The sequence below is a fragment of the Oryza glaberrima genome, chromosome 4 (assembly GCF_000147395.1).
Source record: "Oryza glaberrima chromosome 4, OglaRS2, whole genome shotgun sequence".
Lineage (NCBI taxonomy): Eukaryota > Viridiplantae > Streptophyta > Magnoliopsida > Poales > Poaceae > Oryza > Oryza glaberrima.
The window spans coordinates 20,365,254-20,383,996 of record NC_068329.1 but is presented as its reverse complement, the minus strand read 5'-3'; the positions used below and the strand labels follow the sequence as shown (position 1 = coordinate 20,383,996).

At 41.3% G+C, this 18,743-nt stretch overlaps 2 protein-coding genes across 4 annotated transcripts; both read left to right on the top strand.

The window, feature by feature from the left end:
* Positions 1-1,262: 1,262 nt before the first annotated feature.
* LOC127771779 (probable inactive ATP-dependent zinc metalloprotease FTSHI 3, chloroplastic) lies at positions 1,263-6,691 on the top strand. 3 transcript variants are annotated; one of them, XR_008017207.1, is made up of 6 exons: positions 1,263-2,456; positions 3,264-3,587; positions 3,674-3,974; positions 4,298-4,510; positions 5,424-5,854; positions 6,174-6,691. XR_008017207.1 is itself a non-coding variant. In XM_052297711.1 (5 exons), the coding sequence occupies exons 1-4, from the start codon at positions 1,539-1,541 to the stop codon at positions 4,492-4,494; spliced, it is 1,740 nt and encodes a 579-aa protein (XP_052153671.1). In that variant the 5' UTR covers positions 1,263-1,538; the 3' UTR covers positions 4,495-4,510; positions 5,424-5,952. The 3 variants fall into 3 exon arrangements, 1 of the variants encoding a protein (XP_052153671.1); XR_008017208.1 differs by having other exon boundaries at positions 6,146-6,691; XM_052297711.1 differs by lacking the exon at positions 6,174-6,691 and having other exon boundaries at positions 5,424-5,952.
* Positions 5,483-18,653, top strand: LOC127770868 (probable receptor-like protein kinase At2g42960). The gene is made up of 10 exons (XM_052296645.1): positions 5,483-5,499; positions 5,576-5,640; positions 5,734-5,854; positions 6,146-6,210; positions 17,072-17,197; positions 17,287-17,406; positions 17,575-17,793; positions 17,873-17,988; positions 18,064-18,327; positions 18,417-18,653. Exons 1-10 carry the CDS (start codon positions 5,483-5,485, stop codon positions 18,651-18,653), a joined length of 1,350 nt encoding a protein of 449 aa, XP_052152605.1.
* The last annotated feature ends 90 nt before the right edge of the window (positions 18,654-18,743 follow it).

Below are 18,743 nucleotides of genomic sequence, written 5' to 3'. Positions count from 1 at the left end.
TATAATACTATTTGGTACTACGCACTCCCTCCGTAGAAAATATGCACGGGACCCATTCATCACTCACACGAAAATAATGTGGGACCCACATGTCTATCCTCTTTCCTTCTTCCTTCTCCCTTTCTCTCACTTCTCTCTCTCTTTCTCTCCTCTTTCTCCTTGTCTGCACGCCGAGGCAGTTGGCTGAGGGCCGGAGCGACGGCAGCGAGCAGGAGGGCGGGCGCCGCCTTGAGACGGAGCGGCGACAACGCGGCATCGAGGCGGAGCTACCTCTCGTCGTCCTCAAGGCGGAGCCACAACACGTCTTGCCCTTGAGGCGGTGGCGCGAAGTGAGGAGTGGTCTCCAGCGACGCCTTCCACTGACGAAGTGGAGCGATAACGATGAGCTTCAGCGTGGAGCGTTATCCCCATCTTACTTGACGCCCGACGCCTTCCACCAAGCCATCATAGACGAGGGGGACCTGCTCATCCCGCTGGTCTATGTCTGGAACAACACCACCTTCGATGATTCCTTGTCTTCTAGATCATCTTGGCTGCCCCAATACCCCGTCGTCACGGCTGTCCGCAAGGGCGACAAGGAGCATCTCCGTCCCAAGGTTGATGTAGCCACCGGCTGCGACATCGATGTCGAGATCGGCCACATTGAGGTGGATGTCTTGCGCCTCTCCTCCCAGCTCCACCACCGCGCCCTCACCCTTCCATCCCCGCCGCTAGGGTGGAGCTCGGCACTAACGCCGCTGGGGAGGAACCCGCTACCACCGCCGTTGGGGAGGAGACCGCCACCACCGCCGCTGGGCTAAGAAACAAGGTGAGAGGAATAAAGGGAGTGGTAGGTGAAGGACCTGTGGACCCATATGGCAGTGGATTCCATATTTTTTTTTGTGTGAATGACAAATGAGTCTCGTACATATTTTTTAATTCTAATACACATAAGTGTCACGTCAACTTCACGTGGAACGGAGACCGAGTCAACATTGCCATATAGGCGCCACGTCAGTGAAACCGTTACCCACAACTGCTGATGGAGTCAAATTACGCTGGTTTTAATAGTTGGGGGTCGAAATATCCGGTATTGCGGTTTAGGGATACGGAGAAAGATACGTTCACTAGTAAAGGAAGTCAAAGTGAACTAATCCTCGAATCCGGCATCCCCAAGGCCCCGAAGGAGCTTGGGCCAAGGCCACAAGCACAAGGCTAAACCGAGCCTGTAGCCGCAATAGGGCCCAGCACAGCACCGCAGCCCATCCAGTAACATCAGGAAGGCCCCCATAACCTCCAACTCGTGGATAAAAATGAAAAACAAAAAACAAAAAATCTTTTCCCCTCTAATCTTCCTCACCATTCGCGCATCACCCAGCCCCGAGCAGAGCAGACGTCGCGGTCGCTCAAGCCTCAAGTGCGCAATCCAATCACCGCAGCCGCTGCAATCCTCCTCTCTTCTCCTTAGGTAATTCCTTCGAACACCTCGCGCGCGCGCGTCCTCTCCGATCGAATGGCGTAGCGGCTGGGTTTTCCCGAAGAGAGCTTGATTGATTGGCATGGCTGCCGTGGTGGCGGCGGCGGCGGCTTGCTTGTCCCCCGTGTGCGCTGCCGCTGCCTCCGTCCCGCGCGCTCGGGTTTGCTTCGTGAGCCCCCCCGGTTCTTGGAGCTGCCTCGCCGCGAGCAATGGCCGCGGGTTGCTTCGCGGTGGGAATGGGATGCGGTTGCGGTGGAGGGCACCGGTGCGCGCCAAGGTGGACGAGGACAAGGAGGCCGGGCTGGGGTTCCGCGAGCCGGAACGGAGGAGGATGCGGCTGCGGCTCCGGCCGCGGCTGCGCCTGCTGTGGTGGCGGCTCCGGCGGCTGTCGCCGCGGGACCTCCCCGGGGACGCCGCGGCCGCGCTGCGGCGCGCCGCTCGACGCGTGCCGCCCGCCGCGGCCGCGCCCATCGTCCTCGCGGTCCTCCTCCTCGCCGCCCGCCTCGCGCTGCCCAAGAACGCGGCCAAGGAGGTGGCCTACTCGGACCTCCTGGCTGGCCTCCGCGCGGGCGCCGTCACCGCCGTCGCGTTCGAGGAGGACTCCCGCCGCATCTACTTCCGCAGGGCCGCGGACGACGGGGGCGGCAGCGACGACGCCGACGCCGGCGCGGACGCGGGCGAGGCCCGCAGAAGCGCCGCGGCGGCGGCGAGGTGGCCGTGCTACGCGAGGAGGGTGCCGCACGACGAGGGGTTCTTGCTGGGGCTGATGCGGGACGGCGGGGTGGACTACCGGTCGGCGCCGCGGCCGGCGGGGAGGCTGCTGGTGGACATGCTGAGCACGCTGCTCACGCTGTGGGTGTCGCTGCTGCCGATGATGTGGTTCATACAGCGGCAGATGTCCGCCGGTGGCGGCGCAGAGAAGCGGCGCCGGCCGAGGAAGCAGCGAGTGGGGTTCGACGATGTCCAGGGCGTCGATGAGGCCAAGGAGGAACTCGTCGAGGTGAATCTGGATTCTCTGGCTACTGATTTACTCATGATTTTGATGAGTGTGCATAGATAACAATCAGTAGACATGATACAATGTGGGGGATGAATGGGAATGCAAATTATTTATACCCAAATGTTGGGACTGCTTATCTTTGCTTGACTTATTGAATGGCTTGCTATTGATAATGCAGATATCTAGGTTGATAATCGAGGTAGCTATGGTTTGCTCATGATTCATTATTATACATGCTAATGCTACTGTATCTACCTCAGTAGTGCCATCTGAACTAGCTTCTCTCTTGTGGGGTGGATGGGAAATAGAAAATTGGGTTTGGGATCCATGTCATGTTGTTCTACTGATGAGAGGAAGTTGTGGAGTGTAGGACATAGGAATGTGTCAACAAGGTGTTTTGAAAGCTTAAATGTAGATTCAAGAATCATTTTGTTGATTGTGCTGCAAATTTTACATTGTTTTTGTTGTAGGAACCATATATCTGCTCCATTCCATTATCTGAAAAATATCTGCTCCATATTTGTTTTGTGGATCCTCAGTTGAAAACAAAAATACTGGGACTGGGAGGATATCTGAAATATAAATACATATATATGATAGAAAGTGGAAGTATAAAACAGTAATATACAGTTGGATAGAAAACTAGTACTTCCATTTTTTAACTCTCAACTCTGAAGTTCGTGATGATTGCGGGAATGTTAATAACTAATGCATCAGTTTCAATTAATATCCATGTTCTTAATTTTCCTCGCTAGAAATAATTATGAGTATGTATTAAATGTGACAGATTGCAATTTTCTAACGCAGGTAGTGAGTTGCTTGCATGGTTCACTGAACTACAAGAAGCTCGGAGCTAAATTACCCAGGGGTGTTCTGCTTGTTGGGCCTCCAGGAACTGGGAAAACTCTTCTGGCAAGGGCAGTTGCAGGAGAGGCTGGAATTCCCTTTTTCTCTGTTTCTGCTAGTGAATTTGTTGAAGTTTTCGTTGGAAGAGGAGCAGCCCGTGTAAGGGATTTATTCAAGGAGGCCAAAGAAGCTGCCCCATCTATAATTTTCATTGATGAACTTGATGCTGTGGGTGGAAGTCGAGGTAGAAGTTTTAATGATGAGAGGGACCAAACTTTAAACCAGGTAGGATTCTAGCACCTTGATTTTATCTATCCTCTGATTCAAATGATACTACTGAATGAAGAACTGCTTGCTTTCTCTATCAACAGCTGCTTACTGAGATGGATGGTTTTGACTCGGACATGAAAGTTATTGTCATGGCTGCTACTAATAGGCCTAAAGCACTGGACCCTGCTCTGTGTCGCCCTGGTCGGTTCTCAAGAAAAGTTTTGGTTGGTGTGCCTGATTTGGAGGGGCGAAGGAATATTTTGGCTGTTCATTTAAGGGACGTTCCTTTGGAAGAGGATCCTGAAATAATTTGTGATCTGGTTGCTAGTTTAACACCAGGATTGGTTGGTGCGGATCTAGCAAACATTGTGAATGAGGCTGCGTTACTAGCTGCTCGAAGGGGTAGGTTAAAATTTATGTTGTACATTTGTACTCCACTTATCACCTTAATGCAAGTAATATTATTGCTACATTGAACAGCTCTTTGAGTTACAAGGTTTAGAAAGCTAGACCATATATGCCTTCTTTATTCTTCTCAGAGACTACAACTGAAATGTTTTCCCTTTAGGTGCCTTGACTTAATTCACCATATTTTGATATTTTACTGGAGAAATCATAATAAACATGCTATTGACTTTTATCTACTTTCTTGTTGTTTTAAGGATGGTTAATTCATTCTGATGGAAAAATCTGCTATTGAATATACTGATCTTGGATTTTTACAGGTGGCAATACTGTGGCTCGGGAGGATATTATGGATGCAATTGAGAGGGAGAAATATGGGGTCAATGGTAGACAAGAGAATGCTGATTCTGAAAGGCAAGGCCTCACTAAATTGTTTCCATGGTTACCTAAACCTGGAAATAGACCAACAAACCCAGATGATATTGGAGGAGTTATGGGATATCATACATTAAGCTAACTGGAGGCTTTGCAAGGTATCATTTGAGATGTTCATCAAACTTATATTTAGTAGGCTTTGCTTAATCCCCCATCAGTTGAATCTACTCCGAATTCTTTAATTGAACATGAAATATGTCTTGTTAGTTTCTTTAGCAAGTCCTTACTCCTTAGTAGAGACCAGCATAGGTTTGCAAACATTACATTTGATGGATCACAAACAGGTGTAAAGTGCACTCATCTTTAGCTTGTGAAATTAGAGATAGAATAGATGGGAGTTGAAAACCTTATGTTCTGGTCATTTGGCTACTATATAGCCAATCTAGTTTCAAAGTTTAAGTTCAGGATTTATCTTGCACATTTGTTGCAGTTGTAAGGTCCAGTAATGAGGCTTGGAGGTTTCCAGTTGTAACTCGTTACCACTAACCAAGGACTGGCCAGTTCCCAGTCCACTCTGTAGCTTTCAGGAGGATATTTTCAAATATGAGCATGCCCTCACTACCCTCCAGCAACTTAAGATTATGCATGGGTGAGTTGGTGCTCACCATCAAACTATCTGAGTCTCCCAAGTAGCTGAGAAATTTAAGAGCAATTAGGAAGCTGCTGGAGAACCTCCTGTTTCTTTGTAGTATGCGTCCTTAAACATACTCTGCTGTGTTTCATACTTTCATTAATATGTAGATTTCTGTTTATGATTGTATAATGTGGAGTATTAAATATCAATTCATGCCATTATTAATATATTCTGTGGCATTGCATAGTACTATCCTTTTCCCTTAGACAAGGTATTAGCAAGTGAAAAATTCAGCACATTAAATGTTTGCTGTGAAATCTTCTCAGTAAGTATTAGGCTACAAGCTTTGAATTCCTTTTGACATGCACCTCCTTTTGTCCCTGCAATCTTATTTAAACTGCAACATCCTTATGTGGCCTTTTGTTTCTGTTGGGCAGGAAGAAAGAAGTTAAGCTGCAATCAAAATGGTGTTTGAATTGCCAACGTACATGGGAACATGTCGGTTACAGTCGTGTAGAAGCAAATATGCGTCTCTACTGTACATGTGAAGGATACTGCACTCTTCTGAGTTTTGGGGCTGCAAATTTAGGTGCTTGGAGGAGAAAACTGCCACCAAATCAGAAGAAATCAAGCTTCTGAATGTGAAACACGGAGGTCCAAGGATTTCACTTGACAACAATCTTGCGCTCTGTAGTCTTTGCTAGAAGCACTACATCTGGTTTTGTTCCATAGACAAATTGTTAATAGAACAATTAGAATTAGATTACAGGATAGGGTCGCTCCAGTGTTCTGCTGTATACATACCATCAGCCATTCAGCTCATTCGTGCAAACCAGAAGTTATGCTGCTGCTGGGTCCGCGACAATATGTAAGTTTGCAAATCACAATTAGAGACGAGCACTCCTTACCATTTCAAATTGTGCATCGCTTTGCTTTACCTAAGCACTAGTCTCTTCACGTTGTTCATCACTTTTCTTCAACTGAACTTTCTCCTACTGCTACAATTCTATAAATCTGCAGGTATCAAAGTATGAATAGATTATACACCTTTCAACTTTCAAATTTGAACTTCTCTGTAGTACTCATTGTCCTGTGTTATCTATGTGCCATTTTCTTCTGCATTTGCTTGGTAAACTCTGATGTGTCTGCATGACTTCAGCATTACTGCTAAACCTGATCACAAACAGGGGATTACTGGTGGATTGCCAAGTGGGTTCCATGACAGTTAGTCGGAGAACGACCCGGCGGCTTGACCCAGAAAAAAGGCCATCTGCTGTCAGAGACACACATCCCGTCCTGAAGACGACATGACCTTAATAATTGGGAAGCCATGCAATGGCTGCAGAATCAGGACATATACCCTTGAGACAAAGATGAAGCTTCTCCCAGCAAGAAAAAATGTTGTGTAAAGGGCAGAGCTTTGGCATGTAGACCTCGACCTGTCATACACCGGAATGAAGGGTGTGGTTTGGCTTTTAGTGTTCTTTCTTCTGGGCTGCTTAACCAACCATGCTTATCTCTGCAGGATCAGGTCACAGGGATCAAAGGGGGGAATAAAATGGAAACTGATTTGTAGCTTTCAATGTTTCGTTCTCAGCTTTGCTATTAGCTTTCTCCTGATGATTTAGAGGCCATGGTGGTCTCAGTTCATGCATCTATGACCTGAATGAATGAAGCTTGTCCTGCACTTCAGATCGATCGGAGTTTCTGTGTGCATATCTAAACTGCTGAGTTTTGGGCTTTTGGCCTGACACTGTTCTGCCTAAATTTTTCAGAAATGCCTTCCTAGCTACTAGCTAGGTCATGAGCTATAGCCATCAAGACTGTTCGAGTAGTTTAGTTAGCAAAAAACAAGACTCCAGAATGCCTACTGACAAGTTGCCACAAAATATAATCATCTGGTATATATAATCAGCTTCATGTTAATATTTGAGAACGCATGCTTAATTATTTAGACGATGATGACAACGGCGTGTAAACTAGACAGCTACCAGTTTCAGAAGTACGTATATATACAGGAATCACAAATCGATCGATGACATTTGTAAAGGTGATTCATGCCCTGTCCGTCTTGCACCATGTACGTTTGTATTGCTTGTGCTTTGGAATTAGGACTAAAGGGATAATACGATGAGGACAAGACACGCATATGCTGAGACGAGAGATAAGCAGACTACATTTTCTGCAACTTTCTCAAGGAATTGGAACAATCTAGGGGAAGCTACCAAATTGATGAGAAGGGCTCTTACCTAACATATCTCATGGATATACAGTACTGAAGTTATTTTGTATGTGTACTTCCTCCATCCAAGAATAATATAAACACATCTGGAGTATAATGGCCGAATACCCATGTGCAGAAACAAAAAAGGAAAAGCCCACCATATACTTTGAAGCCTAGATAAAAATATGAAAAACACAACGAGAATTAAAAACAGAAGCCCACCGTACACTATACAGCCTAAAAATTAAAATAAAATTATTTTCATTGTAAAAATCTTCAGATAATAATTTTTATAATTTTTTTTATCTTATTTGATAGCTTAGGGTGCCTTACTATTTGGAAGATTCACATGTGAATGATGGTGGTGATGGTAGATTCACTTCTCACCATAATCATTGGGGTCTTTAAAAGAGTATATGTTGAGGTTGAAGTGAGTGTGAAAGTAGATGCGAAAATTACATAGAAGTTAGTTGGGGTAAGAAAGTAAGCCGGGATGTGTTTATATTATTGGATAAATTTCAGGCTTCATATGTGCTATTCTTGGGCAGAGGGAGTAGGTGTGTTAAGGATAGAAAATTCAGGGTATATGTAGGTGTTAAGGATAGAAAATTCCAAACAGCAATTTTTGCCTAACCTTACAATATATGCAACTGTTATCCCATTGTTTCTCATAACAAAAAGATACTTGTCAATATCAGAAGGAAGATTTATATCAGATGCTAACTGATATCGGAATTATTGATGTACAGTGTGCGTATAAATTCAAGTACGTACTGAACCATGGATGCGCATATGTACGGTATCAGAGATGAGATTGATGAGAACAGGAGAGAGAAGAAGACAAGTGATATATGATGATGGAGAATAATCTTGTAGTAGACAAGAAGAGAAAAGCAAGAACAAAGCAGCACTGATGAGTGACTTTCAGTTGCTAAAGACCTAGAGCTCTGAGCCGAATAGTTCTTCTAGGCTTCCAGTTGAGTTGCTTTCCCAACAAAAAGCTCATTCCTCTGTAGAAGCCATTTCAAGTGCAGTGCAAAGCTTTTCTTCGTCACATCCTGTTGGTTGCATGCAATTACAAGTAAGCTCATGCATATGTACTTTACGTTTTAACTGTGCTTAAGCATGAAGCATGCATCGCACACTGTAAAAAAAAAACGTCCTCGGTATTCGGTTAATTAATTACTGTGGCGTTAATATCTCCTGACCGTCGAAAGAACAGCGTAATGCCAGCACTACTGCAGACGTATATATGAGAAAAATTAGCTGGGTATATAATGTTCTCAACTAAACAAAAACAGTCTAGTGCATCGATCATCAGCCAAATTATATTACTATTACTTGTTTGTTGTAGTAGTGGTAGAATTAATTTAAATCTAACTATAGATCGATTTTCATGAGTACAGGAATATTTTATTCAAAACTTTGGTAAGGTATCCTTACCAATTCATCCATTTTAATGTGCCATATATATAACATGTGAATTGATCACAGTGTTATATATTTGATTTTTAGTTTTAACCTTACAAAATTTCTACTACACATATTATCGGATATAGTATAATAAAATAATATTCATTGCATCTAATTAAAGAAAATGGATGACTCACAATCATTCGAGAGTACCTAAAAAACCCTATTGATCAATATGTAATCATACCTCATACTACGGGGAAATGTTAATATCATGGTCGTATAAATTTTAAATCTTGAAAATGCTTATTGAATATAAATGGAGGAAGTAGCTACAGTACTTTATATTCTAGAAACTTCCACATCTATCCACATGCTATCCACAACATTAAGAAATATCCTAAGGGTAAAATGGTCATATCTAGAAAATATAATAATGGATATATAGCCTAATTTTGCGTGTATAGTTGAAAGTATCAATTAAAAGAAAATGGAGAGAGTAGTATTCTTTTAAATGTATGATAGTTGATTTTTTACATCATATTTTAACGTTTGTCTTATTAAAGTTACTATGTACTTTTATTCTATTGTGGTTATATCACTAAAGTTATTTTAAGCATGACTTATATATTTTTTTTCATATTTACACTAAAACTTAAATGAAATGAATAATCAAATTTTATGTCCGAAATTCAACTGTGTCATACATTTAAAAATGGGGGGGGGGGGGGGTATTTGACTACTCATGGTTAATTTTACGTTGGATTAATCCAGATGCACATCTGCTTAATTAAACATGCATGTGTGGTTGTATCATGTAATATCAGTTATAATTAAGGTGTGCCTATCAATCTAGCTAATATACTACTCCCTCCATTTTAAAATATAAATATTTCTAGAATTCAAAATTTATACCATAATATATGGGGCACCGGTTCCAATGCATAGAAAGCTATACATTTTCATATAGTTGGAAAGGGAATCTAAGCAATTCAAAATTTAAAATTTGATATCACCGAAGTGACTAAAAGATGATATTTTCTCTCTAAGTTAGGTTTTGCTAAAGAGCTAGAAATGCTTAGATTTTGGAATAAGGAAGTAGCTAGCTTTTGTTATGGAATTTTCAGAAAATAATTAAATTGAATAAGTATGTGATTATATGGAGTAGCTTTAAATTAGCACATATATATCTTTGATGACGATAATTTCTTATGGTACAATTGTTTATACTAATTATATTTATCTTAAAGCCCCGTGTGTTTTTCTTGTATATGTATACGTTGAGATAATAAAGGAGGTAACTACTCAAATTATTTTTTTGTAAAATGTAGAATGACTAGTTGTGTGAGTAGACAAACATTGACAGGCCAGCATCTTGTTATTGAAACGGTGCAAACTTTATTCATGAATAGGCTAGTTCAGAACGTTTGAGTACTGATCAGCATATCCTGTTTCAGAAGCTGATCGAGATATTTGATCCTTCCTGACGTAACTCAGATATTTTGAATGTTTTAATAATGTTTTAGAGATAAACTTCTGATTTGTAATTTGGTCTTTCTCTGGCACACATGTGCAAACTATAAGATGTAAGGGCTAAACAAACCCGGCGTTTAATAATTAATTAACTTCAATCTGCGTTTAGTTTAATTAATTGCCACCAAATACCGTGACATGCATGCATGGTTACAATCTATATGTCCATATACATGCATGGAGATCGAGAGATCAGAGAGGGGTGACCACAACTCCACAAGGCCATGCATGCATGGGAGACATACTATAAACAATATCATACATATTTATTCATTATTATTATTATTATTATTATTATTATTATTATTATTATTATTATATATCATCAGCAGTGCTAATTAAACAATTAAAACTATATTTGTACATTCATACATAGCAGTTCCGGCCCTCATCTCATGTCATGCATGCCCTAGCTAGCTAGCCAGCTGCATATATATGTATTATTCATCGATATATATATGTCAGGATATATATATATATATTGCACACACACATTACAGCATATATACGCATACATGTAATAATATATATAATAATACTACATCTAGCTAGCTAGCTGCGGTCCTGTATCGCGAGTTAGCTAGCTATATCGATGGAGTAGTTTCAGACGACGAGGCTGGTCTGGTGGTGGTGGAACCTGGCGATGAAGTCGGAGGCCTTCTGGTCGACGTCGCGCTCGCCGATCCACCACCCGTTGTCCTCGTCGCTCGACCGGACCTTCCGCAGCCTCGTCGCCGCCGGCCGCTCCCAGTCGCTCGCCGCCGCCGCCTCGTCGTCGGCGTAGTACCGCCTCGACCTCCTCGAGAAGCTGAAGATGCACAGGAACGACCTCCCTCCCATATACTAGCTTTCTCCCCTTCCCTCTTCTTCTAACTAACTAACTAATTAAGCTACTTAATAAAAGTTGTCACTGATTGAGATTAGTTGAAATTAGCTATGTTAGTCTAGGGCAATAAGCTTATAGCTAGTGGTTGGTGAGTTGCTGTCTCTAGCTCTTGGTGTTTAGGAAGGTGAGGAGAGGCCTCACCTCAATTTATAGAGGAAGCTAGCTCAGCTGTGCTCCAGGCTCCCTCTTGCATGGCTGCTTGCAGCTGCAGCTTAGCTCTTGCATTGTGTACTATCCAGTAGTGAACACACACACACACTCACACAGTAGAGCTATGCTTTAGGCCGGTAGTTGCGAGCTACCTTAGCCAGACAGCTAGGGTTCTTCCGGTCCAGATACAAGAGCTAAAGGCGCCCGATCGGGGAGATCGGCATCGGACGGCGCCGATCGCGCGATCGGGATAAAAGCCGAGACCGAACGGCCCGGATCTACCGATGGGATAAGATGCTAAAGCCGACGTGGGGTAGCGTGTAGATGTTCCATCATCTGGAGCGCACGACCACGATGGTTTTGGTGATCGAAACGATCGACCGTGTTCGTGTGGGGAAAAAGGGTTTGCGGCAGCAGCAGCAGCAGCAGCAAAGCGCTCGCGGTTTTGGGTGGCTTTTTCGCGTTTTTTTGACGATCGACCGGGGTTTGGGGGGTTTGGTCCTGCAGGCTATGTAGATAGCTATAGTGTTGTGTATCTCTCGACACAGCACTGTCAATGCGAGTCCCCCACGAGACGTACTACCTTTGGTGGTCACACTTTCATGCATAGCTGGTCATATTGCAAGTGCAAACGACGACGACTCATCCTCATCATGTGAGATGTGTCCACACCGGGTGTGGTCATATGCGTGAAAATATCGTGAAATATCTTGGGGTGGTACGGTGCACCGTGCATCTAGATAAGATGCATGAACTTAATTAAGTGTTCTGCTATCGGTAGGGCGCGCGGTAGACCTTCAGCTATTATAAGCCACGGCTAAATTTAAGTATTTTAATATTATTAAGGTAGAGGGTTTATTCGCCGTTTCTTTCTTAGTGATTTACTCCCTATGACTCAAAAAAGGGCAGCCTAGGAGAGGATGTGACATCTCCTATATCCAGATTCATTGTACTAGGGAGGCCTCGATCTTAGGTCGACTCTTTTTTTTAAGGACAAATCGAGTAACAAAGAAGCGGCTAAAAGTAGAAGTATAAAAGTTTGACGTTAAAAAGAACATTTTTTACTACTGCTTTCGTTTATAAATAGTAGCTCAACCAATTTGACATTTTTTACTGTATAAAAATTTGGACATTAATAGCAACATGGATGCATGCATCAGAGCTGTTTAGCGCTGGCGGCTTAGAAGCCGGAATTTATGGCCAACATACATCGAGAAAAGGAGTCTACACTCTAACCCTGCTAGTTTCCTGGGAAGTTTGAAACGAACGAAACAAAAAAATCATTTCAACACAAAGAGCTCTCGACGAAAATAGGTCTCCTAGCTATATGATCAAAGAGGAAGGAAAGCTTTGGCTCTTGCTGGGGCAAAGCACCTTTCTAAGTTAATTAACCTTCTTACATATGTATAGTTTTTTTTTTCTAGTTTCACCCTAGCATAGGGGATATAAAACTCTTCTATATTATATTCAATGAAATTGGTATAGTCTCGCGCCGGTTCGTTTAAAAAAATTGACACTCTTTTACTTGGAAATTCATGTTGTTCATTTGCCTCACTACACATTTATTCATCATTAGAATATGTATGCATAATTCTTGAAGACAACGATTTGTTCGTGGTGAGCTTGTATTATATATGTGGAGTGATTTTATGGTCTTTAAGGAGCTATTATAATTTTTAGTATTAATCTGTGGTGCCACCTCTTAGTACCTTGTTATTAGATAAGTTTAAAAACTATACACTTCTTCTTCTTCTTCTTCTTCTTCTTCTTCTTAAAATATGATATATTCTTTATCACGGTAAAAACACTCTGTTAATTGTGTATAACGGGTAAGACCTCTTTTAGAAAATTGTTTTCCTGTTATAAAGTAGTTAATTAAAATATATTACGATTTAGGAAGGGAAAATCATTTTACAACTTAGTGGCATGTATGTGTCCTCCTTAATTTTATGCATACATCCAAATGGTTAGAAAATGTTAGAGATGCATGCCTGCAGAAAAGTATGTAATGGTGTAACTCTACAAACATGCATGTAAGGCCAAATTCATCTAACCAAGTTAATTTTTGGTTGCGTATATTGGAGAATTCTAAAAAGCTGGATTTGATTTATCTTTCCCTTGCATGTGTCGATTGAGTTTAGCCTTTCATTTTTGCAGTGATAAATTAAAGAATAATCTGTATTGTCAAAATAAATTATATTTTTTTCACAATTATGTAGATCGTATTAATTATATGCACATAACTAAGTCACCCCTCTCATTTGGCTTACCTCGAAGGAATTAATCATGTATGTATATACACTGACATTATGTTTGGTACTTTGGTGCACTATATATGCTGCCCCACATATGAGCCATGCAAGGTTAACTTGCTCCACTTTCAATAAGAGCAGTCAATTAAAGGTGTGGATTAGTGGATACCTTTCATCAGCTAGCATTTCTCATTGTTTACCCAGTATAAATTAAACATTTCTGGCTTATCATCAAATTGGTATCAAAAGCAGGATATCTCAAGCATGAACTGCTCCATGCCCTGATCCCGTTACTATGTTCAAAAATTTTAATTGGTTCTTAGAAAAAAATTATAATCGGAACGACGAACTTCGGTGTAGGTTCCTGTGTACAAGGTAACCGTGCTTTGAGGAACAACAAATATTTGGTCAAAATTTGTATATGGCACAAGCCGATAATAACTTCACAAAATCTGTAGCCAATAGCCCAATAGAAGGAGGCTATTGATGAATCTAACTCGGTACGTAGGAGTAGATACCAGCTGAACAGCTGAAGGTAATAGCGAAAAAAAAAAAATCAAGGCTAGTATGCTGTACTATTCTCTTGTTTCAGGTTTTCCTTTTTCTGCCCCCAAAGTAGTTGGCAAGCAGTGACCAACTATGGGCAAGAGTTTTGAAAAGGAAAAGAAAAGGGCAGCTTTGTTTTCTTGGGCTTTACAAACGAAGTGGCTATACGAAGCTGTGCAAATAATACTACTCCTACTTTTAGCATGCACAAGAATCGATCGTTTTGTTAAATTAAAATAAATTAACAAGCCCAATTGCAGAACAGGTTTTGCCAATAATCATCGATCTGAAATTAGACATATGTATATCCTCACCTTTACTTATGCTGTTTTAGTAGTCCGTACGTACATGCTTAGTCCCTAAGCATGATGCTGCTATCCATCTCCCGTTGAAGGTGAGATTGTTCATACCCATAATTGGCAGATGTGCTGTTGCATCACAAAAGGCGAAGGGAGAAAACCTTTGGGGCGTATTGTCTTTGTCGAGTCTGCATCCCAGGCTGCGCAGTGAACACTTGCCGCTCATTTCAACCGAGGCTTGTAACGCAATCTGAATTTGCATCTTGCTAGTTGATATGATCATCAGGCGACTGTCAGCTAGCTGTTTCCTGGAGGTTCCATCCATGCTATCCTGTGCTCGAGATTTATCTGAAAGAAAATGTCAGCATGACATGAGATGTGTATGATATGTAGCATGCATGGGATCAGGAGAGAACTATGGCTTATGGAAAACCGCATGAGAAGCTGGGCACAAAATATTGCAAGAAGTTCTTAGAGGCAAGGGCTTTTAAATTTTCCAGCTATTTGCTAGTGATAATTTTAACAGAGGAAAGAACCCAGATAGAAAGGTGGTTATTTCCTGTACTAATATGAAGATTTTACTGAAGGATGTTAATATATAAGAATCCAAGAAAGTGAACATATGCACCGAAAGTGATTCTATAATAGTAGTAAAAATACAAAAACATTACAAATTTTGGTTAGATTTTCCTCAAACAGCAATTTAACTTGAGACAAGGTAATATATGGCGTAGAAAGTATGAGATAGATGACCAAACAGGGAAAAGAATTCATGTTGTTACCAGAGATACTGTATGTAAGATCCTCACTATTAGAAAAAGGACAAGAGAAGAATAGTAGAGAAGAATAGTGCTCATTCATTTACAGGAATAATAGTATCACAGATGCTTCCCATTTACTCTGAAACATTCTTAGTTTTTAAGAATTCTAACTGCTCAAGTTAGGTGGCAAGTTGATTTATTAATTTGTGCCTGCGACTGGGCCATGAAAGCGTATTTTGGGTATTAATTAACTGGACCCTTTCACAGGGCCCAATTTCTATAGTTGAGTTTTTTTTTTAAAAAAAAAACAATAAAGCAAGTACTTCGCTTCAGAGTTACTTTCTTTTTTTTTTTTTTTGATATTCCTTCAGAGTTACTTTCAGATGCATAACAAGAGGTGAAGAGGAATTGTTGGCTAAGGAATATCTCTTTGAAGAGGCATTCGAAGGTATAATACTGTTGAAACAAGATGGTATCAAATCTTGGTTTGGGTACTGTTGAAGTTGAAATAGAGCAGTACCAAATCTGAACGCATTAATACAGCTGAAACATCGGTATCAAATTCCCACACTAATAAGTCTGGTCGATGCGAGTTTGGTGACCTCATGCAGTAGCCTCTCCCTCTCTCCTCTTTTTTAAGGAAATATGGTAGGACACCTCCCAGGCTCCTAGAAGTTGTGGACACAGGACTTTTAAGATGGGTATTTGAGACGTGCATAACGGTCCCCCAAAAAATAGTGCCGTCAATAAAAAGTTGCAACTTTTCTAATTCAAAAAAGAATAAAGTGAAGAAAAATACAGTATCAAATTCTTTTTTTTTCTCGAAAAAAGAACTTGACTCATTAGCTAACATGTTATTGAAATGTGCTGGATGTATTTTCAGAAACTATTGAAATTAAAAAAAAGGAAAAATATGCAGAAGAATATAATAGAAAATTACTTGGCTAGTTAGATTAACATGTTTTTGAAATGCACATAAGAAAAATAGGAGTTCAATAGTATAGTGAAGCATTCAGAGAAAAGGAGGTTACAGGCTGGGAAAGTGGGAATCCAACCCATGACCACTACCTAAACACTCATGCATGCAAATTTAAGGGCCTACCACATAACATAATACTAATGCATATTTCCTACTGGTCAAAGGCTTGTGGAGTGCTTCTGTTGATCTGTAATTAGGATACTCAATTGCAGTAACTAGGATCTACATGTCCAACAAACATATCAAGACAAGAGCAGGCCAAACAGTAGTAAAAAATACTAACTGTCCACAAAAGACATTGTAAGTTGCTTCTAAAGAACAGGGGTGTAAAGTGTACAAAACATTAAACTCCAATCCAAGATGCTTGTTCCAGTGGCTATTCTTCTAAATGGACGTCATCTCATTATTGTTTTACTCATTTGGCTGATACGAAGCTGTCAAAGTTGAGGAAGTTTCTTGCTTATATTATATATATTTCCACATTGCATAGAGTTGCCACATTTGTCTACTGCTCCTCAACAACCGCTAACATAATCACAGAATGGTTGTGATATTCTGAAACCGCTATTGGACCTAGGGCGACTCAACAACCCATTAGTAAGTGTCCACAATATTGAAGGTTTTAATCTATTTCCTGAGCCACTAAACTAATCAGCTAGAATATCATCAGAAGGGAACAAAATGGATTGAAACCATGCAATGATGCAAAGCAACCAAAAAATGTATACTAACATGAGAAGTTCTATTGATGTCGGATTCTAATCCCAACCCGAACCAACCATATATGATCCAATAGTATTTTGTGCTTTGGCTTCTGTCTTTCCTTCCTCTTGGCCGGCAATGGCTTGCCATCATTGCTAATAACGACTGAGTAGAGAGTGACCATGATATTCATTTGATACAGGTAGAACAATCACTTTGAAAGAAAAACAATCCTGTCTTTCCATACATCATTCCATAAGGGATAAGCTAAATGCATAGAGGTTTGTGTCTCTTACCTCTGCCTTTTCCTGTATTATCTTTTCTTTTTTCTGCTCCTGAGAATTGTATGCAGGATATGAAATACTGCTCGGATGCCTCATCACGGTGGTGATTGTTGGGGTAGTTTCAATTTCGTGCCATCTTAAAAGAAGAGCACACAACCTGAAACGATCCAAGAAAGATATTGGTAATTTCACTAATCATGCAACCCCTTTGCACATACTGGTTTCTTTTACTCAGTAATATCGCAATATAGTTCATGCATCCTTCTTGCAGAGGTCACTGCTGTATCTGTTGAGTATGAGGAGGTTACCTGCAAACAGATGTGTACCAAAGAGATTTACGACGCAACTGAAAACCTGAGTCCACTGAATGTCATTGGTCAGGGAATTGCAGGTAAATGACAATATTAGTCAGTTGGACTTGAAATCCTTATTCCATCATGCAGATGCAATACATAATTGTGATGTGAGAAAATGAGATATGTAAGATAATAGCCATGTTTAACGGGTTATTTCTTGCCCTGAAAGTTGGATGTATCTTCTTTATTATGTGATTTTTCAGGGAAAGTGTACAAAGGAGTGCTTGCAAATGGCTGGCCTGTTGCTGTAAAGCACATCGTTAAGAACGAGCATGCAGAAACTTTCCTAAGGGAAGTTACAAGCCTCTCACATGTGAGACATCCAAACCTTGTGTCACTAAGAGGTTATTGCGATGGGCAGGAGGAATGTTTTCTTGTATATGAGTTATGTATCAACGGTAACCTGTCAGAATGGCTATTTGGTGAGTACCTTTCTTGGCAAACAAGAGCATGTTCTACATACTCTTATACAATTACTAGAAATAAATTGTTTGCTTACAGGGAAGGATAAGAACCTGTCATGGATTCAGAGGATGCAGATTGCACTTGGCAGCGCCTGTGGCCTTTGGTTCCTTCACATATATCCTGAAGGCTGCATTGTTCACCGTGATGTCAAGGTTGGTTGCATGATTTGGAAAACTCTAGTACATCTGCAAATTTAAGCAATGTCAAACTCATTTGTGCCGTTACAGCCAACCAATATACTTCTTGGGGTTGATATGGAACCCAAATTGTCGGATTTTGGACTGTCAAGAGTCATTGACATAGGAGTATCACACGTAAGCTCCGAAGTTAGAGGAACATTTGGATACGTCGATCCAGAGTATCGCCACAATCACAAGGTAAATGCTGCAGGGGATGTCTACAGCTTTGGTATGGTGCTCCTACAACTCCTGTCAGGAAAACGAGCAATCAATATCATGAACACTGCTAAACCAATGTCATTGGATCGAATGGTAAGATTATAAACAGTCAGCCAGATATTAAGTATTCGTCTTAAATGATCGGTTGTGCTGAATCTGATATCCATACCTTCGTTCCTCAGGCTTCCATGCTCATCAGAGAAGGCAACGTGTTGGAGTTTGCTGATCCTAGGCTGAACGGAGAGTACTCGACAGAGGCATTTGATCTCAGTTTGAAGCTTGCCCTTTCATGCACTGGATACAAGAAGCAGCGTCCGTCCATGGAGCAAGTTGTGTCACATCTTGAGAAGGCCCTAAAGATCTCCATGAGAGATGACGATAAGCATAACAGCATTAGCATCATCGAGTCCCATTCATAGTACCCTGTGCAATCCTTCAGGAGTTCAGGCTGCAACTTAGTGTTTCCACTAACATGTTTAAACATTTGCGTGCATTTATGTGAGCATAAT

Bases quoted from the DNA above. Each gene is read 5' to 3' on its own strand.
- LOC127771779 (XM_052297711.1), top strand. From the start codon at position 1,539: ATGGCTGCCGTGGTGGCGGCGGCGGCGGCTTGCTTGTCCCCCGTGTGC. The intron at 2,457-3,263 runs GTGAATCTGGAT...TTTCTAACGCAG, and splicing joins CCAAGGAGGAACTCGTCGAG to GTAGTGAGTTGCTTGCATGG. The intron at 3,588-3,673 runs GTAGGATTCTAG...CTCTATCAACAG, and splicing joins GGGACCAAACTTTAAACCAG to CTGCTTACTGAGATGGATGG.
- LOC127770868 (XM_052296645.1), top strand. The intron at 17,794-17,872 runs GTGAGTACCTTT...GTTTGCTTACAG, and splicing joins CCTGTCAGAATGGCTATTTG to GGAAGGATAAGAACCTGTCA. The intron at 18,328-18,416 runs GTAAGATTATAA...TTCGTTCCTCAG, and splicing joins CAATGTCATTGGATCGAATG to GCTTCCATGCTCATCAGAGA.